The sequence below is a fragment of the Aspergillus pseudotamarii genome, assembly GCF_009193445.1.
Source record: "Aspergillus pseudotamarii strain CBS 117625 unplaced genomic scaffold BDV38scaffold_16, whole genome shotgun sequence".
Taxonomy (NCBI): Eukaryota; Fungi; Ascomycota; class Eurotiomycetes; order Eurotiales; family Aspergillaceae; genus Aspergillus; species Aspergillus pseudotamarii.
This window is the reverse complement of record NW_022475030.1, coordinates 397,072-420,263: the sequence shown is the minus strand read 5'-3', so window position 1 is coordinate 420,263 and position 23,192 is coordinate 397,072. Positions and strand designations below refer to the sequence as shown.

The 23,192-nt window shown below is 49.2% G+C and overlaps 11 protein-coding genes across 11 annotated transcripts; 4 read left to right on the top strand and 7 right to left on the bottom strand.

Annotated features, from left to right (window-relative positions):
* The first annotated feature begins 497 nt into the window (after positions 1-497).
* BDV38DRAFT_242675 (putative ceramide glucosyltransferase) lies at positions 498-2,559 on the top strand. Its single transcript, XM_032054130.1, has 2 exons — positions 498-915; positions 1,011-2,559. Exons 1-2 carry the CDS (start codon positions 767-769, stop codon positions 2,524-2,526), a joined length of 1,665 nt encoding a protein of 554 aa, XP_031915503.1. The 5' UTR covers positions 498-766; the 3' UTR covers positions 2,527-2,559.
* Positions 2,560-2,646: 87 nt separating this feature from the next.
* BDV38DRAFT_51882 (ankyrin repeat domain-containing protein) lies at positions 2,647-3,777 on the bottom strand. The gene is made up of 2 exons (XM_032063477.1): positions 3,256-3,777; positions 2,647-3,130 (listed from the first exon to the last, which is right to left on the bottom strand). Exons 1-2 carry the CDS (start codon positions 3,482-3,484, stop codon positions 2,691-2,693), a joined length of 669 nt encoding a protein of 222 aa, XP_031915502.1. The 5' UTR covers positions 3,485-3,777; the 3' UTR covers positions 2,647-2,690.
* A 360-nt stretch (positions 3,778-4,137) lies between these two features.
* BDV38DRAFT_242673 (WW domain-containing protein) lies at positions 4,138-5,220 on the bottom strand. Its single transcript, XM_032054129.1, has one exon. The coding sequence runs from the start codon at positions 5,155-5,157 to the stop codon at positions 4,288-4,290; it is 870 nt and encodes a 289-aa protein (XP_031915501.1). The 5' UTR covers positions 5,158-5,220; the 3' UTR covers positions 4,138-4,287.
* Positions 5,221-5,438: 218 nt separating this feature from the next.
* On the bottom strand, positions 5,439-6,096 carry BDV38DRAFT_242672 (uncharacterized protein). The gene has a single exon (XM_032054128.1). The coding sequence runs from the start codon at positions 5,891-5,893 to the stop codon at positions 5,504-5,506; it is 390 nt and encodes a 129-aa protein (XP_031915500.1). The 5' UTR covers positions 5,894-6,096; the 3' UTR covers positions 5,439-5,503.
* Positions 6,097-8,964: 2,868 nt separating this feature from the next.
* Positions 8,965-10,262, top strand: BDV38DRAFT_242671 (hydrophobin family protein). Its single transcript, XM_032054127.1, has 3 exons — positions 8,965-9,799; positions 9,852-9,922; positions 9,972-10,262. Exons 1-3 carry the CDS (start codon positions 9,469-9,471, stop codon positions 10,026-10,028), a joined length of 459 nt encoding a protein of 152 aa, XP_031915499.1. The 5' UTR covers positions 8,965-9,468; the 3' UTR covers positions 10,029-10,262.
* Positions 10,263-10,857: 595 nt separating this feature from the next.
* BDV38DRAFT_51773 (uncharacterized protein) lies at positions 10,858-12,400 on the bottom strand. The gene has a single exon (XM_032063473.1). It carries the CDS (start codon positions 12,053-12,055, stop codon positions 11,159-11,161), a length of 897 nt encoding a protein of 298 aa, XP_031915498.1. The 5' UTR covers positions 12,056-12,400; the 3' UTR covers positions 10,858-11,158.
* A 1-nt stretch (position 12,401) lies between these two features.
* Positions 12,402-13,328, top strand: BDV38DRAFT_51804 (uncharacterized protein). Its single transcript, XM_032063474.1, has one exon. The coding sequence runs from the start codon at positions 12,747-12,749 to the stop codon at positions 13,245-13,247; it is 501 nt and encodes a 166-aa protein (XP_031915497.1). The 5' UTR covers positions 12,402-12,746; the 3' UTR covers positions 13,248-13,328.
* Positions 13,256-14,823, bottom strand: BDV38DRAFT_51846 (NAD(P)H-dependent flavin oxidoreductase). Its single transcript, XM_032063476.1, has 4 exons — positions 14,434-14,823; positions 14,299-14,381; positions 13,511-14,239; positions 13,256-13,408 (listed from the first exon to the last, which is right to left on the bottom strand). The coding sequence occupies exons 1-4, from the start codon at positions 14,474-14,476 to the stop codon at positions 13,265-13,267; spliced, it is 999 nt and encodes a 332-aa protein (XP_031915496.1). The 5' UTR covers positions 14,477-14,823; the 3' UTR covers positions 13,256-13,264.
* A 347-nt stretch (positions 14,824-15,170) lies between these two features.
* On the bottom strand, positions 15,171-17,430 carry BDV38DRAFT_269931 (cysteine--tRNA ligase; the record flags this gene model as incomplete). The annotated part of the gene is made up of 2 exons (XM_032057054.1): positions 15,171-17,291; positions 17,368-17,430. The coding sequence occupies 2 exons, from the start codon at positions 17,428-17,430 to the stop codon at positions 15,171-15,173; spliced, it is 2,184 nt and encodes a 727-aa protein (XP_031915495.1).
* Positions 17,431-17,705: 275 nt separating this feature from the next.
* On the top strand, positions 17,706-19,755 carry trm61 (tRNA 1-methyladenosine methyltransferase subunit GCD14). Its single transcript, XM_032063475.1, has 2 exons — positions 17,706-17,913; positions 17,982-19,755. The coding sequence occupies exon 2, from the start codon at positions 18,104-18,106 to the stop codon at positions 19,532-19,534; it is 1,431 nt and encodes a 476-aa protein (XP_031915494.1). The 5' UTR covers positions 17,706-17,913; positions 17,982-18,103; the 3' UTR covers positions 19,535-19,755.
* A 184-nt stretch (positions 19,756-19,939) lies between these two features.
* On the bottom strand, positions 19,940-22,697 carry BDV38DRAFT_269929 (UBA/TS-N domain protein; the record flags this gene model as incomplete). Its single annotated transcript, XM_032057053.1, has 2 exons — positions 19,940-20,041; positions 20,094-22,697. 2 exons carry the CDS (start codon positions 22,695-22,697, stop codon positions 19,940-19,942), a joined length of 2,706 nt encoding a protein of 901 aa, XP_031915493.1.
* Positions 22,698-23,192: the final 495 nt, after the last annotated feature.

Below are 23,192 nucleotides of genomic sequence, written 5' to 3'. Positions count from 1 at the left end.
CTGACAGCAGATGCCTCTCGCATGGACTGGAGTTGTAAACGGGATTATGGGACATTTCAGCGATTTGGGGTTTTCTATTTGGGAAGAACAGGGCCATTACAATGTATATTCAGAGCAGCAGTTGGTCCCTGGGCATTTGTCTTCTGTTCGAGTCTATTCTTGGATATATCGTTATTCCGTCAGCTGGGGGATTTAGATCCGTGGAACCGATAAATGACGGTGAACGGGCCACATGGACTAAATACCAAAAAGTGATCCATTCGATTCCAGGAAATGTGTAATTTGAGATTTGGTTTCGTGTTGGTTATGACGCTTTTGAATATCTCTTCCCTCTAATTTCACGCAAGTATATCGGGACTGCTATCCTATGTAAAACAAACTCGAAACAAGAGAGCGGGCTTGTTCGACGTGGCTCTCCGGAACGGGTGAAATTACAGGAATCCACCGCATGATAAAACCGACCCATAAATATGGACGCCGTCCGTTACATCCGAATGGAACAACCACGGAACTAATTTAGTTCATACCTTTCCCTCGTTCGGCTGTTGCGTGGCAGCCATCAGGGGAAAAAACAAAAAAAAACGCCAAAGGTTGAAGGTTGAAACATCGTCAAGTGTTAAGGCCTCTAGCAAAGAGTCAACTGACCCCAATTTATTTCTCTCCGCACTTCACTTCGCCAGCTTCCCGTCCATAGAATGTTGTTGCGACGTTAATTACCTCTTTTCTTTGCCAACCGTATTGTCTCTCTCCGCGTCAATATTCGCCTATGCTAAATCTTCAATCGCGTTCGATTTCCCTCGATTTTGGACCGACCATTAGCAATGGCGGGCTCCAGTGGTCTGTGATCGTGGGTTGGGGGTGTCTGATCTGGTATACAACCGTGGTCTTGGTTTGCTATCTGGGATACTTTCAAATGTAAAACTTCCTATTCGGCCTCTGATGCCCTTTCCTGATCTCTTTCTTTTTCTATTGGGTGTATTCAAACCTATGCTTATTGTGACTCAAAACAGATGGCGATACTTTCTCCAAAGACCCCGGAAATCCCACTCCGCGACTGCCTCCGACGCTCCCCATGTTACTGCAATCCGACCCGTCAAAGGTCTCGAGCCGAATCTGTATGATTGTCTGGCCTCGACCTTCCGTCAGGACTACCCTGCCGACAAACTGACCGTCTATTTTTGTGTCGCATCTCGAAACGATCCTGGCTACCCAACTCTGCAAAAGCTTGTGTCTGATTTTCCACACGCCGGTGCACGCATCTTCATCGAGGAAGAGGATCCTTTGCTCCAGCCAAATGGAGAACGTATCTACGATCTGGGACCAAATCCGAAGATTCGGAACATGAGCCGGGCTTATAGAGAGGCCAAGGGTGATATTGTCTGGATCATAGATTGCAATGTTTGGGTAGGCAAAGGCGTCTGTGGGAGGATGGTCGACCGGCTTTGCGGATTTGGTGCTACTTCGGGCAAAAAGTACAAATTTGTGCATCACTTGCCGCTTGTAGTGGACGTCACTAGCGGTGCCAATTCGACAGAGGAGCAAGATGCACTTGTAGAGTCTTATACCAACGGCGATGCAGATTCAAACAGCGATATGTCCTCAGCACCGATTATCACCAAACGCGAACAGGGCACTCTTGCGGCAGGTGGAGGCCGTTTAGAAGAATTGTTTCTTTCGTCTTCTCATGCAAAAATGTACACCGCAATCAACACAGTTCTCATCGCACCCTGTATCGTGGGCAAATCCAACATGTTCCGGCGGTCGCACCTCGACTATCTCACAACGCCGTCCCCTACCGATCCCAAGAAGCGCAACCCTGGTATCGATTACTTTTCCGACAATATCTGTGAGGATCATCTGATTGGGGACCTACTGTGGAAGAATCGCGTCCGCGAGGAGAAAGAGAAAGGCGAGCGGTTCGGCAAGCATAGCATGGTCTTCGGAGATCTGGCGATCCAGCCTGTGGGAAACATGAGCGTTGGGGATTACATCGCACGGCGGGTTCGTTGGCTACGTGTCCGCAAGTTCACCGTTCTCCTAGCGACCTTAGTCGAGCCGGGCACGGAGTCCTTACTGTGCTCATGTTACGGCGCCTGGGGAGTGACCACGTCCTTGGCTCAATTCCTACAGGAAAAAGGGTTCTGCTGTGCAACTTATATGACCACATGGACTGCCTTCTTCGCGTTTTTCTTCCTCAGCCTGGCCGTCTGGATACTGACCGATTGGACGCTGTATATCAAGTTGCATTCCGCCAAATCTGTTGAGCTCGATGAGGACACGCCATCTTTTGCACGGCCTCCGTCTCACTGCTTAACTAGACGAACTTTCTTTCAATGGTTCTCGGCGTGGCTTGGACGCGAGTGCTTAGCCCTCCCTATATGGATCTGGGCCTTCTACGGTGGCGTAACCGTTACCTGGCGCAGCCGTCGATTCCGAGTCGGACTAGACATGAAAGTTCGAGAAATTGATAGTGAAAAGACGCCCCAGCCTAACTCCAAACAAGCCCCAGGCAGTCAAGGGAATTGAAAGATAGCCAGGATGGGATGCCGCACGCCGAAGCAACGAGGGACGAATGTACGAATATCACTAAATGAAATGGTAAAAAATAAAAAAAATTAAAGAACTTTTCTATCCAATTCCCACACATCTATAAAAAAAAATAAATAAATAAAAAGCCGTAAAAGCGTAAATCATTGCATCGATCCCTCCGCAGCAGCAGGAGCATTCTCCCCAGCACCGGTCTCCAATTCACCACCCTTCTCCGAACTTAACAACCATTCCACAACCTGTCTCCCCTTCGACATCTTCCCAGCATCGCCTTCACCCTCCTGTGCCTCAGCCCCTACTTCAACCTCAACCTCATCCTGCTCCTGCTCCTCACCCTGCTCCTCAGTCGACCAATCAGCCCTCTCAGCGAGGAAAACAGCATCTAAGCCAGCATCATTCTTCATGGAGATATCAGCACCAGCCCCAACAAGCGCCTTCACACACTCCAAATGCGTATTCAGCGCCGCCCAGTGCAACGCCGTGTTCCCTGAGTGATTACGGTGGTTCACAATGGCTGCCACCTGAGCCTGGTCCAGCTGAGTCTCACCCTGAGTGAGAACTCCCAGGAGGAAGTTCAAGATTTCTAAATACCCAATTAGCCCTTCTTTCCTTCCAATACCATACATCCCACTCCCTTAAAACCCCTCCCCAAAAACAACCTTTAAAAAACCAAAAGAAAGAAAAGAGAAAAGGAAAGGAAGTACGTACCCTCATTGCCATTCGCAGCAGGAAAATGCAAAAGGCATGATCCGGTACCACCCTCCTCTTCAGGCTCGGAGTCGATAGCCGACGCCACGATCCAGGCCTGCGGGCAGCTGTGTTGGGTGCTCAGAGCCGCCAGGTCGGACTTGAGAGCATCGAGGTCGCCGGCGCGAGCATCGTAGATGAGATCGTCGATTGCGTCGACGGTTAATGTGACCGGAGTTTTTGTGGACATTTTTGCCTCTTTACTTTTGAAATCACGTGGTTGTGATGATCTGTTCAAGGTCTGAGTGACGCTTGAATTGTGGGATTTTTGGGTATCTGGGGGAGTTTATTAGTGGTGGTTCTTTTGGAGATAGTGTGGTTTTTGGTGATGGTGGGGGGAGATGTTGTAGAGGTTCATATGGGTTTGATGCGCAAGAGGTGTCATGTAAATATCTCAGGGGAAAAAAATAAGAAATAGAAAAGCAAATAACTAGAAAATGACGGAAACTTGATTTCGAAGCCAAAATGCGGTTTGGACATTTTGTAGAGTTTCTATCATCTATCACGTCGCCGTCTTTTTTTTTTTTTTTTTTTTTTTTTGGGGATAGTATATCAACCCCTCAAGTCTTCAACACCCCACATATGCGTATATGGGAGGTATGAGTGCAATGCTTACACAGAGGTCTTAAGATATACAGGCCCCAGTGCATACAGAATAGGAAATCCACATACCTTGATTATATATTCTTGAGGGTGCTATACTCGATTTTGTGAAGCATCGGATGGTTGCTGAGAACTTTGATGCCGGGTCATGTGATCCGGTGGATCATTTGTCGGCATTTTCATAGCTACATCACTTATTTACTGTATAGTGCTCAGCGAGCAGTTACCCGAGGGATGGAGCAGATGAATATGTTACATTTATTGTAAGAAATTGAAGTACACGCTGCTCTATCATATGCGACCCATGAACTACAGTACAAACGCCCAAGCCCGTCCATATAAAACAAAAGGTATCTCAATGACAAGACATCGTCTGTGGATTGAATCCGGTCAATCGCGTAGCCATGCCCTTCGCTTTTCCTCCTTCTTCTCTCTCCGTTTCTCCTTGAACATTTTCAGTTCCTTTTTGGTGAGCTTTTTAGCGCTCCGCTCTGCCCGCAGGCTCCGTCCATCATGGCTATTGGCCGCAGCGTCCACATCAAAGAAGGCATTCATCTGCCGGTAGGATTTATTCTGATCATTATGGTTCTCGGGGTTCTGTGATGCATCCTGCCATCGCCCGGTGAACCGGTTGAACGCTCCAACCGCAGCGTAGTGATCCGTACCCGGAGCCACGGCAGATGTATCCTCGGGCGGCTGCTCATACTGCTGGGCGTACGGAGCCGTCGGATCGTAGTCACCGTGGATGGCAGGGTTATAGCCACCTACCACGGGCGCGGCCTTCTCCGTGGATGGAGCGCTGGCCTCTACGCCAGGAGGACCTGCTGGCTCCGCCGCCGCCTCCGGCACGCGCGGGTTATCCCACTGCGACACGCCCGTGTAGCGGTTATAGAAGTAGTACGCTCCAACGTTGGCATCCCAGACAGGTTCCCACCCATCGTCATCACCGGGAGGAGCCTCGTTGGGAAGCGGTGGTGGGACCTCTTCATCTGGTAATGGTGGCGCTGGAGCTTCTCCTTCCTCCTCTTGACCGTCCTCACGCTCAGAGGCGTTTTCTTTATTTACTTCTTCCTTTCCCTCGCGCTCTTTGCCTTTTTGTTGTTGTCTTTCCCTTGTGTCCTCCTTGGGCCTATCTGGTGCCTGTGTCTCTGTCCGGTCTCCTTCTGGGCTGTTTTCTTCCTGGGTCACTGGGTCATTTCGCCCCTCCGACGGGGATGCTGACGGATTGTCAGTTGCGTGTTTTGGGGGTGTCTCGGACATTTTTGATTAGCACTTCTTTTTCCCTAAAAAGAGTGTGCGTCAGAGCCGTGGCAGAAGTGCAGAGGATACTGCGGGTGGAGTGTGAATGATTGAATTGAATTATGCCGACGCCATATCGCGACCACGCTAGCCCATTTCCGGACTAGTCACCCTTTCCCCAGTATATCGAATCGAAGATGAACATCACGATCATAACAATATCTAGTATCTACCGGCGATCCTCACTTTTCAAGAACAAAACCAAGTAGAAACATTCATTTCAATCAAGCAATACTAGCAAAATAAAAATAAAGCACTCTTAGCCCCAGTAAAACCCCCACGTAAACAAAAACAGCCCACTAAGTAACTAGCCACTTCCAACTAAAACCCCCTCCCCCTTCAAAGCATCAACAGCCTCAGCAACCCACTCCTGACACCGTCTCAATGGCTCCTGCGGATACAACCTTCTCGCTCCCTGGAATTGCTTCTTGGGCACCGGCACGCCCTCACAAACCTCCAAGACGCGCCCGTACTCCGCAACCGCAACCACACCAAGCTTCTCCTTGCCACAGAACCCCGGGATCTCCTCCGGTGTCTGCTCTGTCCGGTGTTCAAAGACCATGCCTTCTTGGATGTTGCCTTTGACGTGGTAGATGTGGCCAGTGGAGGGGCCGTTCTCGTGAGTCTCGACGAAGAGGGCGTGGTGGTCTTGCGGGAGGCCGCTTTCGGCAAGGAGGTAGATCGGGTAGGTTGCCATTCTCTGGCTTCGTTCTTTTTGGTTTTTTCTGTTTTTACTCTTTTGGGTACTTCTAGATTCGTAGGGTGGGTTTTTGTGGTTTGGGGGGTTGGAATGATTTACCAAGTGTCTTTTTTTTTACTCCGTAGGAATGACAGGAAGGTAGTATTGAAGGCTGCTTTTGAATGGGTTTGGATGAAATTTCCGGCCGAGTTAGGCAGGTGTCAGATTTAACTTGAACCTTGAAGGCATTGGAACGCAACGGCTCAGGATAGGGCCGCCCGTCTTGAGTAAAACCGTTGGCTGTCATTTGGCACGTGCCAGGCGGTTCAATGCTACATTGAATAGTTACCTATACTAATGTGGTAGGACTTGAGAGCTTCTTTATTTTTTAGTAAAGAGGGCTATTTCAAGCATTTGCTAAGCTTATGTGGCTTTTTGGGGTGGTGGTGCTTGATTCTCAAGTTATATGTACAGTACAATTTTGATTTAGGTACGAAGTATATATATAGGATGTACATCACACTGGTAAACATATAATATAAAAAGCAGTAAAACTATGAACAGAACTGGAATAACAATGAATATGAGAACATGAATAGTTAATTGGGATAAGATATACTACTGCTGCTTTCAGGTAATTCTTTATATAATTTGATATATATCCGTCTTCCTATGTTACTATATCTACATCAAATTACTATGGGTGATATTCTATCAAGATTCAAGCCCAACCCAAAGGCAAAGGGAAAAGAAAAAGAGAGAGAGACAGTAACATACAGAAAGCGAGTAAAGAAATAAGATCTAGTGAGAATATTCCATTCATAATCTACTACATATACCCGTAACAGAAACACTTCTATAGTAGACTTCACGTGTATCCTGTCGGCCTGAGGCCATTTAACAGGCAAACAAATTCATGCCTGATTCAACCCAGGCATCCCCAGTCCCAACCACCCTTAACACTTTACAGTCACTCACCACAAGTGGCCCTCACGCCAGGTATATTAGCAAAAGTGAGGGCACAAAGTAATCTAACACACCGTGAGCGAGGGAAGAGGTTGACCCCGAATTCAGGATCGACCAAATCGCTGCTCAATCAAACCAAAACAAATCGAAAAAAAAAAAAAAAAATCACAGTTCGGCCCGACGCACGGGTTCATACCTTAGTCACAGAATGCGGATCCTTTTTCCCCCCCTGGAATCGAGAGACGGGATTTGCCTGTCTTGGAAATTGGGGCGGCAAGACAGAGAGTGACGATCAAACCCTGTGGCTGGAACTTGAAAGGTATTTTGCTGGGGTCCATTTAGTCAAGGGAGAGAGAGATATGCGCCTGGGGCCGCGTAAAAGATAAATGAAAAGCACCCATAATGTCGGTGTGGAAACTTAATGGCTATAGGAAATTATAACGATCGTGGTTTATTCTTGGGTTGAAGAATGTAACGTAAGCTGGTCGAGCGGTCTACATACTAGGCATCGGGGTTTAGTCGGGGATGCTGGTGAATCTCCATGTTCTCGAGGCAACCTTTGATCTTGCATTGATGCACCACGGCGGGTGTAATGCACGAGACGACATTAGCTTATGTAAGGAGCTTTACTGGTTTCGTTGTTTTCGTTATTGTCGGTGGACGGTCGGTGTTGGATAGAGTATGGAAACTTGGAAGACAGATTTTAGCGCTGGGCGAATGAACTAGAGAATATGGAGTACAAACAGACCGTTAGATGCTTCAGTTTATACGATGAAATAATCTTACTGGTTGGATCACGTATTTAATCTCGTTTCTACAGTAATATGATAGCAATTATACTAGTTATTCTATGTATCGTCACTTTGTATAATCCTATCAGAAGTATCAACAACATAATCAGCAGCACCTTTATGTTTAGAAGGATATATGGTAGCAGTTATTTTATACTTTGATGTTCAATCTGAACAGAATGGAATTTGCTTCTTTTACGGAAGGAGGATAATATTAAGAAGCTATATTGATGTATGTGATTATTCTGTATAGTTATACTCCAACGTATAGCCGTTGATGTATCCCCCAGGATATATATATATTCTCATGTCACTAATAATACTAACTGCACAACCAATCTATATACCTTATTCAAAATAAGATGTATTATTCCGGATACAATCGTACCTCATACACTACTTACATCAAGTTTACAGCAACTTCCTCATAATGGTTGCGCTGGCAAGTCATAGACTCATAGTCTTACTAGAGGTCTATGGCGTGGTCACCATACTACCTACTAGTACTCGAAACGCATCGACAGCCTCAGGAACACAAGCTCGGGCATGCTTATTGGCCAGCAAGAAACCCAAAGCCAGCAACGGCCATATAGTAGTAGTTACAGGTACAATCTCGTGACCTAACCAGCTCTTACCCAATACGGGCACCAGACCCAATTAGGTAACATCAGAAGTGGGAATGAGACATTCCAGTCATTCCCTTTTCATAATTCCGAAATGAGTGTCTGAGTGACAGTAGGTTGACCATCGCGAGGCCGTGTATCATTAAACAATGTCTGAGTCGGGTTAACTCGGCGGAATCTCTATGAAAGACACAGAAAAATAAACTTAGAACGTGCGGTATTAGAGTTCCTAATAGTCGACCAGCAGATAGTAGGTATTGAAACCAGAGCTTATGGAAGTTCCTTGATTGCGGAAATTATACAGCAACTAGTGCGGGAGCCCCTTGCCTGTACCCCTTGCCCACATGGGCGTTGAGGAGTAGGTGAGCCGGGGATACCGGAAGGGGGAACCAATGAATTTGAGGATCTTTGTAGCCCAGATCACGCCCTGCAAACGCCCTGCAACTTTACCAGCTAGTTTAATTTTCGGGTATGTCTATCGCATACCGCACGTGCCCTATCGAAAGATAGCTACAGGCCTACGGTACGAGGTATACCATCACTTGGTCATGAGATGGGGGGTTACCAAGTACTGTGAGCGTTGTGCCTCGTCCAGATTGCCTTCAAGATTGCCTTGTGTCAATGTCATGTGTCATTGGTAACCATATTTTCCTGGCTTCGAAGTTTACCTTGATGTAACGTGAACGGCTCGCTCGAGGGGGATCTACAGGTTGCATAGCGTTCCACGGGTTCAAGACAGGAGGAATGAGACACGGTCGTGCATGCAACGCACGATGAAAGCTCTGTCCTGCACGGCTGTGGTATGCTGCAGGATTGGCATCCTGCTACCCAAGCAAGCATAGGGCAATTGTTTGGTTGATCCATACCGATGACTGAGGGAGACGTCTTCGGGCCCAAGGATCTATCCTACGACAGGGGAAACAGTGTCATAGATGGGGGCCATGCCTTGCGTGTTGCATTCCTGGAGTGGCAACAAGCCTCACTTTCCTTCGAAAACATAGTTGTCGAGGGCTAAGTAGAGCCTTGAAGGTAGCTCCCAGACCACCAGATTTGTCTATATAAGGAGTCGTCTTCCCCGACAAAATCTGTTCTTCATCAACACAACCAATTCACTCTCATTCACTCTTCACAGTTCAGTCTTCTCTAGACAAACTTCTCTCTTTTACAAACTTCTCCGAGTCTTCTCTCGTTCAAAACCAAAACCACCGTCACAATGCAGTTCTCCGTCGCCACCATTCTTGCTCTGGCTACCGCCGTTGCAGCTCTTCCTCCTGCCGCTGGCACTGGCGCTGGCCAGGAAGTTGGACACGCCAAGAATGAGTACAACCTCCCTAAGGAGTTGACCACCAAGCAGGCCGCCGAAAAGTGTGGTAGCAATGCTGAGCTTAAGTGCTGCAACAAGAAAGTCAAGACTGGTGACTTCACCAAGGTCGAGGAGGGTCTCCTCAACGGTCTCCTTGACAGCCTTGCCGGTGGTGGCCAGGGCTCTGAGGGTCTTGCCCTCTTGGACCAGTGCACAAACATCCCTGTCAACGTTCTGGCTCGTGAGTATCTCCCGACACGGGCTATGGTCCATAGTATATTAACCGGTCTCAGTTCCCATTATCCAGCCTCAGAAGCAGTGCAACCAGCCCATTTCTTGCTGCCAGAACACCAAGTCCAGCGCCGTAAGTACTCTTATCATGCAGCCTACACGACATTCACTAACCCGCACAGGATGGCGACCTCATTGGTATTGGCCTTCCTTGCATCGCTATCAGCTCTCTCATGTAAGCGTTGATATCTGCGAAATTGAGAGCTCGAGTGTGGCATGGATTACCGATATAAAGTATTCCCAAAGTGTCCTTGTCAGTGTCTTGCACTGGCATCTCGTGTTGTGGAACACTCGCATGGAGAAGACTGTTCTGTTTCCTTTCTGAATTATCCTGTGCAGCCTGCTCCAGTATTTCCACTGGAAATAGCTTATGGCTAGCCGTCTTAATAAATAGATTTTGCATTAGCTTCCAACTTCTCTGCTTTTACTGTAGTATCGTAGTTTATCATTTGGTTTAGTAATGATTCTTTAAGCACGCTCTCCATCTCCTTCACACCTCTGTTCATTATATCGCTTCTAAACCTTGGTAATCCCACTGATTTAAGTAGCATGCATTATATCCTTGACGGAACATTGCTCCTCTAGTCGTATTATTCATAAGTATAACTTTCATACGCCGCTTTCCTCAAAGAACTCCTTATTCACGATCCCTTCATCACCCAAATTGAGTAGCAAATTAAGTAGACTACTTGTATAGTAGCGTCCTTCAGCCTAGACGGATGGTGGCACTTAGACTCTAACATTTGCAGACGAGATGAAAGAGCCAGCCTATTTCTTAAAGTGAAACACTCCAATGAATTTATGCGCTGAAATTTCCTCCAATCGTTCCGGCATAACCCCAAATGTGTGAATACTGAAGGCTCAACAATGCTCTACAACTTCTTGTCGGCTTCACGGCCGTTTGATGTATCAGTGTCGAGTTTGTCGCAACATAGAGTCCTCTCTAATTGATCTAATTTACCACAAACTTATCATCCTCATGGCTCTGACACTACACATAGTTCGTGAGCAATACTAACAGTCTACCCAAGTTTTAATACCCGCTACGGTTCCAAGAATTATCAATGACCACTATGTTCTTTCACTTGAATATGATACTATTCATACATAAAACATCGTCGAAAAGAAAGATGAACACACCTATATCATACACCACGCCACACCGAAAACAAAATCACCTGTACAAGAACCCCCACAATAGTATACAAATCAAGAAATTCCAGTCCAAAACCTCCTTATAAAGGAAACAAAACCCCCCGATATCGACCAAGTACACCAAAGAAAAAACCCCGAACCCCAAACGCCATTCCTAGCAAAAAAGAAGCTTCTCCTTATCGTTAGCCGTAGCTGATGCTATCATCGTCTCGTCCGCTGATTTGCGGTTTCCAAACCGACCACCGCGAAGCATCACCGCGGCCATCCTTCGTTCTTTCTTCAGATTAGCGGGTTCATCTTCCGTCATCGTGGCCGAGGACACAGATGAAGAGAGTGATGCCACTGAGCCGCGCGTGCGAAGCGGCGATTTGGGCGGGATGCTGGGGAGTCGGATGCTAGATAGCTTGGGCGCCGACGCCGCAGTAGCCTGCAGGAGGTTGATGATTTCGACGAGAGATTTGCGCCGACTGACCCGCCAGGCTGGCATGCCTTTTTCGTCTTTGGCTGGGATTGTTGTGTCCGGTTCTTGGTCGGGTGCTTTTATCTTCGATTCGGTCTCTGTGTCGGTTTCTTCGGGGATGTCTTCGATCATCCGACTCCTGACTTCGGGCCCCTTGACGGTATTTTTCCTTTGCGGTCTCTCGGGGATGCAGTGCGGTTGTCGGTCGTCTTTCTTGTCATGATCATCCCCTTTCTCTTCATCCTGTTCACCTTCCTCATCCTTGAAATCTCTTTCCACACCTTCAAACCCAGTGTCCCCCTCAACAGCAACAATAGTCTCCTCAGACACCTTCACAGGTGTCTCAACCACATTCCCCCTATAACCACTCCCACACCGAGACCCGGGTCTCCCCTCATCACCTTCATCCTTCTCCACAATCCGGATAGAAGGCTTTTTCACCAAATCGGGATTGACCCCGGGGGGACATGAATAAGGGACAGGGTCCTTAGGCGGCACAGCCGGCGGGGTATCACGATCATGTTTCTGCTTCTGTCTCTGCCTCCGTCGACCCTGAAGGCAGGATCTGAAGATCTTAGAGAAGAAACTCATTGTTTCCTTTTCTGTTCTCCCAGCTTGTAAACTTCGTCTGGACTTGAACGACAGCGTTCGTCACAGGCGATGAGGGGTCAATCGAGGGGTTTTATAAGACTATCGATAAAGCGCTGTGTTTTGTTTGGTTTTGTTCGTTTTGGGCTATATTGATTGCGGGGGGTGGAGGGTTTTTTTTTTATTTTCTTTCCCTGAACACACCCCAGGTGGGGAATGTGATATCGGGATAGTCGAGGTGCGTTGGTTCTTGCAGGATGTTTACCTGACCTATGCAGTTGGGGATGTATACCAAATACTTTTTACTCCCTGTTGCATCGGATAGAGGGAGTAGTTTGCTTGGTGTATAGTGAGTGAACGAGGGATGGTGATCTTAGAGTAGAGGGAGGGGTTATATGCGTTGCCCTTGTTACTACTATCTAGCAGTTTTTACTTTGGTTCCTGGTTCCTGGTTCCTGGATTCGGCTTTCTATGCTTATTGTGCAGTTCTTCTGGGGGTTGAGTTTGGACTAAAACGTAAGGAGGGCAGGGTAGCAGGTGGAATGGGATGTAAGGATGCAGTTCGTGTTAAGGCTGTTGTGTTGCTAGATAGTAGTATATCTTTTTTTTTTTTACTTCCGTGGGGGAAAAGGATGGGCTTGATTGGTAAGTGTGACGGTGTGTGGACGGGAGTTTGTCTACATGTGAGGTTATTATGGTGATTGCAGGGGCTGATCTTAATATTGATTTCATGTATCCTGGACTTTCGGGTGAGAGTAAGGGAGGGTTGGAGGTTGTGAGTGTTGTACATACAAACATGTTGAATGTTGAGGTGTTTTGCGGGTTAGGGCTAATTTCTGAATCTTGGGGTCGGGCTCGTGAGAGCCCATTTTCGTGCAGCGAACGTGTACGATTTCTGGGGATTTTTTTTTTTTTAATCAATACTCCGACTTCGTGGTTGTCGGGGGTTATTTTTTGTTTTTTGTTGAATTTTTGGCTTTGTTTATTTCTTTCCTTTCTTTTTTTGGGGGGGCTGTGGCTTTCTGCTTATTTCAAGGAAACCCCCTTGGGCTGCAAGGGATGGCTCTACTATTTGTCATGCTCTAACTGTCCATGTCATCATTGCATTGCCGTAGTATCACTACTAGTAGTTCTATGCCTTACATACAAAAGCTCTGTGGCCAGTAACAAAAAGTATCGAAGAAAATCTGTATGAACAAAATAAACAGCCACTTAGAGCTTGCTCTGCGGCGTTGCCGTGTACAACGACTGGTTCCGCTGCATCGATTCCAGGGCCTCCTTCTCAATGCGCTGGAGCAGCTGTGCACAGGTGGGAATATCATGGATCAAGCCGATAACCTGACCAGCGGTCCAGACCTAAAATGGAACGGTTAGCAAGGATTCGGCACGTTTCCCCGGGACTACTACTGAAGGGAGAGGGAGAGAGAGAAAGGCGAAGCAAGAAAAGGATACACATACTCCGAAATCGACGTCACCATTCAAGAAGACCTCCCTACCCCTCTTGCCACTGACGAACGGGGCAACATCGCTGAACTCTCCAGACTTGCTTTCCTTCTCCACCTTGAGCGCCTCCTTCGAGACCTTATTGGCGAACAGCCGGGTTGTGTTCTTCCACCGTCTCAGCACCAGAGCGGTGTCTGTCTCCTCGGCCTTCACGATGGCCTCCTTCACGTTGTGGTGGATGGGGGCCTCAAGTGTGCACATGAACCGCGTGCCCATGTTAATACCTTCGGCGCCCAGCGACAGGGCCGCGGCCAAGCCGTATCCGTCTGCAAATCCGCCCGATGCGATGAAGGGCACACCCAGATCCTGACGGGCGCGGTTGAGAAGGATGAAGTTGGTAATGTCGTGTTCGCCGACGTGACCAGCACACTCGAAACCGTCGATGGACAGGAAGTCAACGCCCAGCTTGACGGCCGATTTGGCGTGACGGATGGTCGTGCACTTGTGCAGGATAATGGTGTTGGCCTTCTTCAGCTGGGTAATCACCGGACCGGGGTTGTTTCCGGCCGTCTCGACAATCTTGACACCCTCATCGATGATCACCTGGGCGTAGGCAGCGTAGTCTGGGGGCACGAGGGCGGGCAGGAGAGTCAGGTTGACACCGAAGGGCTTCTTGGTCATGGACCGACATTTCCGGATCTCTTTGCGGAGGTCTTCAGGGGTTGGTTGGGTAAGGGCAGTGAGCTGGATAGTCAGCGATATTGTCTTTATTTGCTTTTGCATATGATCTGATGTATACGTACGATTCCAAGGCCGCCAGCGTTGCTGACCGCTGCTGCGAGTTCAGCGTATCCAACCCATTGCATACCACCCTGGACGACAGGAACTGTGGGCGATTAGTTAGGCACCAATATATCCGGGGATGTAAATCTAGGTACCTGTGATGCCTAGCTTTCTTGTTAGTGCAGTGTTGAAGCCCATCTTGTTCCTGTTCTAAGCTGTATGTAACCGAGATTGAGCGTATGTACTTCTAGATAGCGGCGAATTGGACGGTGGCTCCAATAACGGATATGAACAGAAAATGTATAATCTATCGATGAAGGGTATCACGAACAACAGGCTATTAAAAGAGTGGCCTTCGGATCAGCAAAAGGAATGCGACTCCTTTGTACCCGCGGAGATTCTGCCGTGGGGAAGAGTTACCGAGGTTCGTGGCCGACCGACGGTCGGGTCGGCGAGATTACTATTCAGGACGGCCCTGGGGTAGAACAAGGGTGCGGGGGAGTGCCGCAGGTTGATAGCTGGGGAAATAATTCCTTAATGATCGATGACATGGCAGCATATCTGCATAAAATAGAGATCTTGCGAAACTCGTTCTCATCGCGTTCATTGCATGCTAGGTTGTGGCCAATGTCATCTCCGCATGTGATACGCGGTGATTTTATAAATGATAATACGTAGCACATGATTCCCTTTGCCACAAACCCCATGACCAGCCATTCTCTCTGCGGTTGGCGAACAAAGTGCTTGTCCCTACGAGACCATATCTCTAACATCAAATAGACACCCGTAGCCCCGAAAAATATGTATATAGATTCCTTTATGGCTGGAGGAATAAAAACGCCATCAATGCATATAGGTATAAGCGAATATAACCAAAAATACCCTAACCCTTTTATTTTGCTCCCATTTGGCTGGCCAGCCACTGCTCGTGCAGCTTCTTCTGTCTCTCCCAGTCTTTCCGAAGCTTCTTACCCCGGCTCTTAGCGATCTCCTCGCCGGCCGCATCGCGGGTGGGGAGACCTTCGTCATCCCACGCGCTATACTCATTTGTCCGGAACATCTCCAGGTGGCTAAGCTTGCCCTTCTGCAACCTTTCCAAGGCTTCCTTTTCCTTCTTCTCCTTTTCGAGCTGCTTTTGCTGTGCCCGCTTGGCCTTCTCTTCCCGAGCCTGGATCAACTCACGTGTCACCGGGCGAACGAGTGCAGGCAAGTTGTCTCGATCTTCGAGATACACGCCGACTTCGAACAAATCCATATCGCGAACACGATCGCAGAGTGCCAAAACCTCCTTGCTAATGTTAGTCGATTCCTCGAGTGACGACAATTTGTTGCGGAAATTGCTCAAGACGTCAGCATAAGGCTTCGTTGACTCAGTGACTTCTTGGTCGGGAAGAGCTTCACGATCGACGATCTCAGCAATGACCTTGGCGTTGACTCCTTCCTTCGCCCGTGCGGCTTGTCGCAGAGAGTCACGCATGGATGACAATGGGTGGAGGAAGGGCTTGGCCTCTTCTGGGACGTCAATACCAGACCATCCGATTTCTTGGCTGTCGGCAGCAGCGTTGCCATTGAGGCCAAAGATATTGACCATGGAGGTCACCCACCGGGCCACAGCCTCAACGTCCTTGGGATCCACAGTCGACTTGTCGGCGCTGTTGTATTTCGTGATAAGCTCAGAGATGGCATACATGGCTCCCGGGGTGTTGAACGAGTCGCACAGGTGCTCATAGACAGCCTTCTGGGCATCTGCCAAAGCAGTGGCGAGAGTATCATCCGTACTGGAGCCTTGTAGGGCAGCAGGGTCCTTCATCTTGATGAAAAAATTGTTCACCTTCTCCTCCCACGAGCTACCAGCGCTGACAAGGTCATCGGTGATTTCGACACCATCCTTCCAGCCGCCCAGCAGGAACACAATTCTCAAGCTCCGTGGGGTCCACTCCTTCCTTTCCAATGCTTCACGAATGGTAGTGAAGTTCTTAAGAGATTTGGACATCTTAGAGCCCTGAATGGACAGGTGTCCCATGTGGAAGAAATAGTTAACCCACTGTTCGTCGTGTGAATGGCTATGGCTGTCCGCCCAGTATGCCTCGCTTTGCGCAAGTTCGTTGTCATGGTGAGGGAACGCAAGGTCGACACCACCCGAATGGATGTCCATCTGCTTGCCTAACCTTGCGGAAGCCATGGCAGAGCACTCAATATGCCATCCAGGTCTTCCTCGACCCCAGGAACTCGCCCAGCTAGGCTCACCAGGCTTCGAAGCCTTCCAAAGGGCGAAATCAGATGCAGATCGTTTATCTGTAGCCTTCTTTGTCAAGGAGCCTTCACCTTCAGCCAAAAGCTTGCTATCCGAACGGTTCCAGGGCTCCAGCCTGGCGTATGGGTGGCCAGCAGCCTCGAAAGCTTCAATATCAAAGTAGACAGAGCCATCATCCGTAACGTAGCCGAATTTATTCTTCACGATTTTCTCCACGAAATCAGCAATCTCTGCACCATACTCAGTTACTCGAGTAATTTCGTTGGGGTCGAGGACGTTCAGATCCCGCATATCCTTCATGAACCGCTCCTCATATCTCTTGGTCAACTTGGTGAATATGCCATGGTCGTCTGCATTGATCGAGGTTCCCCTCAATGAATCCAGGTACGGCAGAAGGAGATCTTGAGCTTCCGTGTAGAACTTCTCCGCAAAGCCTTTAGGCTGCTCGCCAGAGCGTTCCGCCTCCGCGATCACCTTTGCTGCTGAAGCAACAGTTTTAATGTGCATTTTAGCCTTCGCTTCATCGTCACCGGCCTTCTCATTGCCTGGTAGGGGTCCTCCATTCAGCACAACGGCGTAGGTCTTCTCTACTTCATCCTTATATTGGGACGCGGGCAGATCTGGGCTCAGTAATGGCAGGTTCTTCTTGAGGTATGCAGTGTACGCTTTTTTGGCAACATCTAAGACTTCGACATCGATCGTAGGGTGCTCGGAAGTGAACTCCGTGAATAAATGCTGTTGCCGGGCTCTAAGGATAATCTGTGACTCATCAGCGTCGCATTCCACCATGTCGTAAAGGCAGCCTGGATCGCAAAGGATACAGTTCATAGCGTACCTTGTCATCAACGTCTGTGATATTCATGACAAAATTCACGTCGAACTTGAAGTAGTCACGCATGATACGCCGAATGATATCAGTGCTAACATAGTTTCTAGCATGGCCCAAATGGGCGTCGTCGTAGACAGTCGGTCCGCACGCATACCAAGAAACTTTCTTGCCGTCCTTATCGATGGGGATAAAGGGGTTCTTCGAGCGTGTTAACGAGTTCCAAACTTTCAAAGGAGGCAGGCTCTTTTCGGCCTCAGGGTGGAGGGGTGGCTGCTGCCATTGCGGTTGTTGGCGCGCGGTGGCCATAGATCTGGATCTGGAGAGAAGGACCACGGGGTAAAAGAGCGACAATCGTTGTTTCGACCGATTAGTGAGGAAATGGGAGACCAGGCGAGGAAGTCGGTGAGAGGTGAGGGGCATCAGGAACGGAGCTACAAAAAGAGGGACAAATAATCCAAACTACGGGAGGGGTCACTGCCTGTAGGCCAGCCTGACAACCAACCTGAGTCAAGCATTCAATGGATGTGTCAGAGGATCATCAACCAATAAAAAGTTGGGTTTTCAATGCGGTGGGAGCATCGCCCTAATCTATTAGCCCTGAGCCCTAACGGCTGTCCCAGTCAGGTCTAGATTGGATCTTCAGTGACTTTTGCCCCAGAATGATAGAAGCTTTTGGAGCTCGTCCGAGATTTTGCGATTGCGAAAAGAATATTTGAAAGCGGCAACACCACACGCAGCCGCAATGCCTTCCCCCTTCTTAACCCCCGGCTCTCAGTCGCAGCTCGACAGTCTTGCACTTCTTCAACTCCGCAGAGATCAGACGATCCCGACGATTCTCCAACTCCATGACGAAAAGAACGCAGGGTATAAGGAAGGAAAAGTCACCAACACCCGCTTCGGCTCATTTCCGCATAGCACTCTTTGCGATCAACCATGGGGCTCCCAGATTATCGCATCCAAGGTGGACACGGGATCCCGGGGCCGCACACAATCCAAGAAGTTGAAGCGGAAAGCGGACGAGCTGGATTCGTCCACCCAGGCCGAAGATAAACCTTCTCCGCAGACCCCAGTAGCCGCCTCCAGCGGTTTCCTTCACCTTCTTTACCCAACACCGGAATTATGGACCGCGTCCCTTCCGCATCGTACTCAAGTCGTTTACACACCGGATTACAGCTACATCCTCCATCGGTTACGCGCGCGCCCGGGAAGCACCGTAATTGAAGCGGGAGCTGGAAGTGGCTCTTTCACACATGCCTCCGTACGAGCTGTGTTCAATGGATATCCTTCAGATGATCAATCGACGAAAAAGAGAAGACTTGGTAAGGTCTGCAGCTTTGAGTTCCACGCGCAGCGTGCGGAGAAGATTCGCGTGGAGGTGAACGAGCACGGACTCGATGGGCTAGTGGAGGTAACACACCGTGATGTCTATGAGGATGGCTTCCTCCTCGGGGACCCGAAGACGGGCGAGTCCCCGAAGGCGAATGCGATCTTCCTTGATCTGCCTGCTCCTTGGCTAGCTCTTAAGCATCTCGTTCGCAACCCACCCGAGGGCACGGAATCACCGCTTGATCCTACATCCCCAGTCTATATATGTACATTCTCTCCTTGTCTTGAACAGGTACAGCGCACTATCAGCACACTCCGCCAATTGGGCTGGCTGGGGATCTCAATGGTGGAAGTCAACAACCGCAGAATCGAGGCCAAGCGAGAACGAGTTGGATTAGATTACGAGAATATTCGCGGAACAGTCGTCTTCCCCAAGTCCGTTGACGAAGCGGTTGAGAGAACGCGCTCTCTTGAGGAACGTTCCCAGTTGTTCCGTGCAACCCAGAATCAAAGTGACGGCGACAGTACCCCTGCCCCTAAAACTGATACCGATACGCCCGCTCGCCAGCAAGGATCTGAGGTCCCAGTATATAAACAAGGTCGTATGATGACCAGGTCAGAACTAGACCTTAAGAATCATACATCCTACCTTGTCTTTGCTGTTTTGCCTCGAGAATGGACGGAGGAGGATGAGAAGCGCTGCCGTGAGAAATGGCCGTCAAACCGGGTACAGGAGCCGCAGGGGCCACAAAAGAGCAAGAAGCAACTGAAAAGAGAAGCAAAGGAGCAACGAGATCTGCAAAGGAAAGAGCAAAGTCAACTGGAGACGGAGTCCCAAAAAGAATAGAGGGTACCAGACCTCTGTTACTAGAACCATGATTTTGGGTGCTGTATTATGTTCTGTCTTGAGTAAATATTCTTACTTCGCCGATATCCCATGCTAATCATGGGTCAGAACCAGATTTGCAGTCATATCTGACAAGTCAACAAAGAATACTAATGACGGGTTGAGGGTCTTTTTCCAAGGAATATATATACACAATTGACCCCTGTTTCAGAGAAAGGGAAACAAAAGCCTTCATTTCATGACACGTGTAAAGTCACCTATGTACAATATGGATCTATGACTAATCCTACGCAGTTCTATTCCATAGCATAGAAATAGCGGAGCGGAAATCCGAACAATAGTGGGTATGGCGTTAAAGTAGCACATTGTTCTAGTCAGCTAGAACAGTAAATACGAGGTTGATTCTTATAGATTATTCTCTGCCTTGAATTTATCCCATGCCTCATTCAGCGTGCCAAACACTGCACCAGCGATCATTCGCTGCTCCGTCGTGGCATTGGTAGAAATCTGTATCAATCATTAGCTGCTGTGATATAGTATCCTTGGGAAGCAGACGTACCTTATCTGGGTGCACCTTTGCAATCCCCTTCATATACTGCACCTTGACCTTGTTCGGCATAATCAGTTCTGACATGTTGATCTTTTTCCATCCAGCCTCCGGCCACAGAACAGTGTCCAAACTGCCCAAAAGCGCTCGTAGATTGTCCTGTTTGCCGTTCTTCCAGGCAGCTAGTCGAGCATCCACACTTTCTGTGAGAGCAAATTTCTCTTCATCGGCACGCTCAGCAGCTTTGTTGGCTTCTCGCAACCGACTAACAGCGGCGGAGTTCGCAGATGAAGAACTGCCACCTTGCAAGTCATCAAGCGCAGATTTCTTAGGTGCAGGAGCAGGCGGCCGCCTAGCAGGGGCTGAAGGTTTCGAAACAGGCTTGCTAATACCGGCAGCTTTCTCACATCGGTTGCGGCCTTGAATACTGGTGCTACCACCGTGGCCGTTCTCAACTGCCTGTTTCCACGCCTGTGCAGCATCTGCCCATCGCTCTAATTGCTCTAGGGCCTCGGCCTTACGCATCAAGGCTTTACCGAAGAAATCCTTCATCGGTTTACTGGGTTCACCACTTCCGATTTCGATAATCTCGGCCTCGCCTTTCGAAGGGCCAATCACATCCAGAATAGTGTCTGCATCGCCAATTGCCACCTTAGGCTCACCAACCTTCAGTGCTGTCATGGCACGGTTGCTGCGGATGATGATAGCAAGGGGATACTTGTCCGGCAGCATCGACAGAGCTGCGGAAAAGGCCTCGTGGGCAGCTGCATAATCACCTCGCTTATAAGCTTCAGCCGCTTTCGTCCGATGGCGATGCGTGGATGCAAGAGCTTCCTGAGATACTTGAGGAATGACTCGGGGCGGAGCTTTTGGCCTCGCAGGCAGAGGTTTAGATGTAACAGCTGGCCGCGTGGGCTGAGCTGGGGAGGGTGACGGTCTAGGACGCTCGGCAGGCTGTGGAGCTGGAGATTCGAATAAGTTAACGTTCTGCGCAGGGGCTGGAGATTGTGCGGTTGGCCGTTTTCTTCTCGCTGGGCTAACATATGCTTGTGCTGACTGTTCTTCTACTGCAGATTTAGTCAATCGAGCTCTGGGATCTTTCATCGGACTTGGCTGCTGTTGTCGCATAAAGGCAGGCTGCTGCATATTTCTGTCACCAACTGGAGAAGGCTGGCTTTGATAGTTACTGCCGAGGGCGCGAGGTGGGGGTACATCGTTGGACCTTGTCGGTTTGCGTGAAACACGAGGATCTACACCGGTTTCGAGGAGAAGAGCTTCGTCAGTGAATCCAGCTGGCTGCTTCTGAGACTGATCAGGAGTGCGCCGGCGTTCCCTAGGTAAGGATTCCTCGCGGGAAGACGGATCTCTTAGCCACCGGGGCTGGTTCGGATCTTGATCTGTGTTCAAGTCATTAACGACTTGTTGAACCTTCTTGCTACCAGTCTTCCACAGCGAGTTTGCCGTTTTCAACAAGTTATTGCCGAAGGCAGCGGCAATCTGCGACGGATCCTTGTCTGCTGTCGAAGGTGACCGATTATCCTCGCGGCGCCTTGAAGAGTGGGTTCGCTCCTGTTGCATCCACGATGGCATATCGCGATCCGACCTCTCAGCACGATCTCTGCTCCGGCTCTCATGGCTCGGATAGCGTTCTTGAACCGCTGGTCCATTCCTAGACTTTTGCCGAGATTCTTCGTGTGCCTGCGTGAGAAGTAATGAGACCGCAGCTTGAACATCAGTTCCAGATGACGTCATGCGTAGAGCTTGGCTAGCTTTATCGGCAGGAAATCCCATATCAACGAGCTCCGCAATTGCTCGGTCAATCCCATTTGACGGCTTTGGAGATGGAGTAGGGTCTGCGCGCTCCGGAGTTGGAGGCTTCGCTGGTGGTTCTGGTCTGCGAACTTCAGAAACGGGCTTACCCAGTAAGCCCAGGAAATCATCATCGTCAGTCTGTGCAGGTTGCGGCGGGGGAGGATCTGTTTTAGGTTTCAATTGGTTAAGGCCAAAAGGGTCATCATCGTCATCCATGAACGACATTCCAGAGGCCTGCAGCGCCGGAGAGGATCCATTGGGGATGGGTTGCGACGCCCTGGCGTCTACCCGTGGGGACGGGCTTGGACTAGGTACGGGGAAGTGAGTCGACGCATCAACAGGTGCCGAAGCGTCAAAAGCTGCAAGAAGATCATCTTCATCGGCGGACTGCGCTTTTTGCTGAGTAGAGGTCATGCCAATTGCAGCCAGTTTGTTGCCACCCTTCTCGAGGTTATCCCAGAACTGAGCATTTTGCGCCCCATATTGTGTTTCGAACCGAGATCGGTTCTCCGCCTCTTTCTTGGCTTTCTCTTCTTGTAGCCTCTTCTGCTGCTCGATAAGGGAAAGGTTCTTATTTGGGTTAGACGAATTGAAAGACACTAGATTCGCGAAGCTGTCCTTGTCCGGTGTCGCAGACTTGGAGGGCGGGTTTGACGCCCCGGAGGAGGCAGAAAGAGGAGTAGATCGGCCGGAGATGTCATTGCGCCTCACATTCGGAAACAAGAGGCCAGAGCCCATAGGTGGGGGTTTACGGGGGTCATTGGATGAAGTGGAATTCCAGTTCAGACCGCTCAGATCGTCCATGGCGGTGGTCAATTTAGTGCGAAAAAGAAGGTGTCTGGGAGGACTGAATTAGGATAGAGGTCGGGGGAGATAAGTGGTTCCATGGTCTAGCCTCACCATCAACGACCGAGTGAGCTGATCCTGTTCGTGTGATAGAACGTCTGGTGTATAGAACATCCGGATATATTCACAAAGCAAGCATAAATCAAGAACTGACCACTTGGCACACTGTATTACAGAAAATGTTCTGAGACAAGTGTTTTGACTTCCCCTGGAGATCGAGGGCCGCGGCCGTCATTGTGGCTGAGCAGCTAGTGGGGTGTGGCTGATGTCGTTCAAACGTGACTAAGTGGCACGTGTTGCCAAATACAGCAACTTCTGGGCCCGTCGGGCATCTACTTTGTCAACAACCTTTTACCAAACGGACAGACTAGCTGTTTTCTCATTGATATCTTTCGCCACTCCGAATATGTTTAGGGACACGAAGGCGCTGCATATGGAGGGGCTAGGAGTGGG

Excerpts from the sequence above, each read along its gene's own strand:
- BDV38DRAFT_242675 (XM_032054130.1), top strand. The coding sequence starts at position 767 with ATGCTAAATCTTCAATCGCGTTCGATTTCCCTCGATTTTGGACCGACC. Across the intron at positions 916-1,010 it reads TATCTGGGATACTTTCAAAT|ATGGCGATACTTTCTCCAAA; the intron begins GTAAAACTTCCT and ends GACTCAAAACAG.
- BDV38DRAFT_51882 (XM_032063477.1), bottom strand. The coding sequence starts at position 3,484 with ATGTCCACAAAAACTCCGGTCACATTAACCGTCGACGCAATCGACGAT. Across the intron at positions 3,131-3,255 it reads TGCTGCGAATGGCAATGAGG|AAATCTTGAACTTCCTCCTG; the intron begins GTACGTACTTCC and ends TTGGGTATTTAG.
- BDV38DRAFT_242673 (XM_032054129.1), bottom strand. The coding sequence starts at position 5,157 with ATGTCCGAGACACCCCCAAAACACGCAACTGACAATCCGTCAGCATCC.
- BDV38DRAFT_242672 (XM_032054128.1), bottom strand. The coding sequence starts at position 5,893 with ATGGCAACCTACCCGATCTACCTCCTTGCCGAAAGCGGCCTCCCGCAA.
- BDV38DRAFT_242671 (XM_032054127.1), top strand. The coding sequence starts at position 9,469 with ATGCAGTTCTCCGTCGCCACCATTCTTGCTCTGGCTACCGCCGTTGCA. Across the intron at positions 9,800-9,851 it reads CCCTGTCAACGTTCTGGCTC|TTCCCATTATCCAGCCTCAG; the intron begins GTGAGTATCTCC and ends AACCGGTCTCAG. Across the intron at positions 9,923-9,971 it reads AGAACACCAAGTCCAGCGCC|GATGGCGACCTCATTGGTAT; the intron begins GTAAGTACTCTT and ends TAACCCGCACAG.
- BDV38DRAFT_51773 (XM_032063473.1), bottom strand. The coding sequence starts at position 12,055 with ATGAGTTTCTTCTCTAAGATCTTCAGATCCTGCCTTCAGGGTCGACGG.
- BDV38DRAFT_51804 (XM_032063474.1), top strand. The coding sequence starts at position 12,747 with ATGGTGATTGCAGGGGCTGATCTTAATATTGATTTCATGTATCCTGGA.
- BDV38DRAFT_51846 (XM_032063476.1), bottom strand. The coding sequence starts at position 14,476 with ATGGGCTTCAACACTGCACTAACAAGAAAGCTAGGCATCACAG. Across the intron at positions 14,382-14,433 it reads AAGAAAGCTAGGCATCACAG|TTCCTGTCGTCCAGGGTGGT; the intron begins GTACCTAGATTT and ends AATCGCCCACAG. Across the intron at positions 13,409-13,510 it reads ATGGTGACGTCGATTTCGGA|GTCTGGACCGCTGGTCAGGT; the intron begins GTATGTGTATCC and ends GTTCCATTTTAG.
- trm61 (XM_032063475.1), top strand. The coding sequence starts at position 18,104 with ATGCCTTCCCCCTTCTTAACCCCCGGCTCTCAGTCGCAGCTCGACAGT.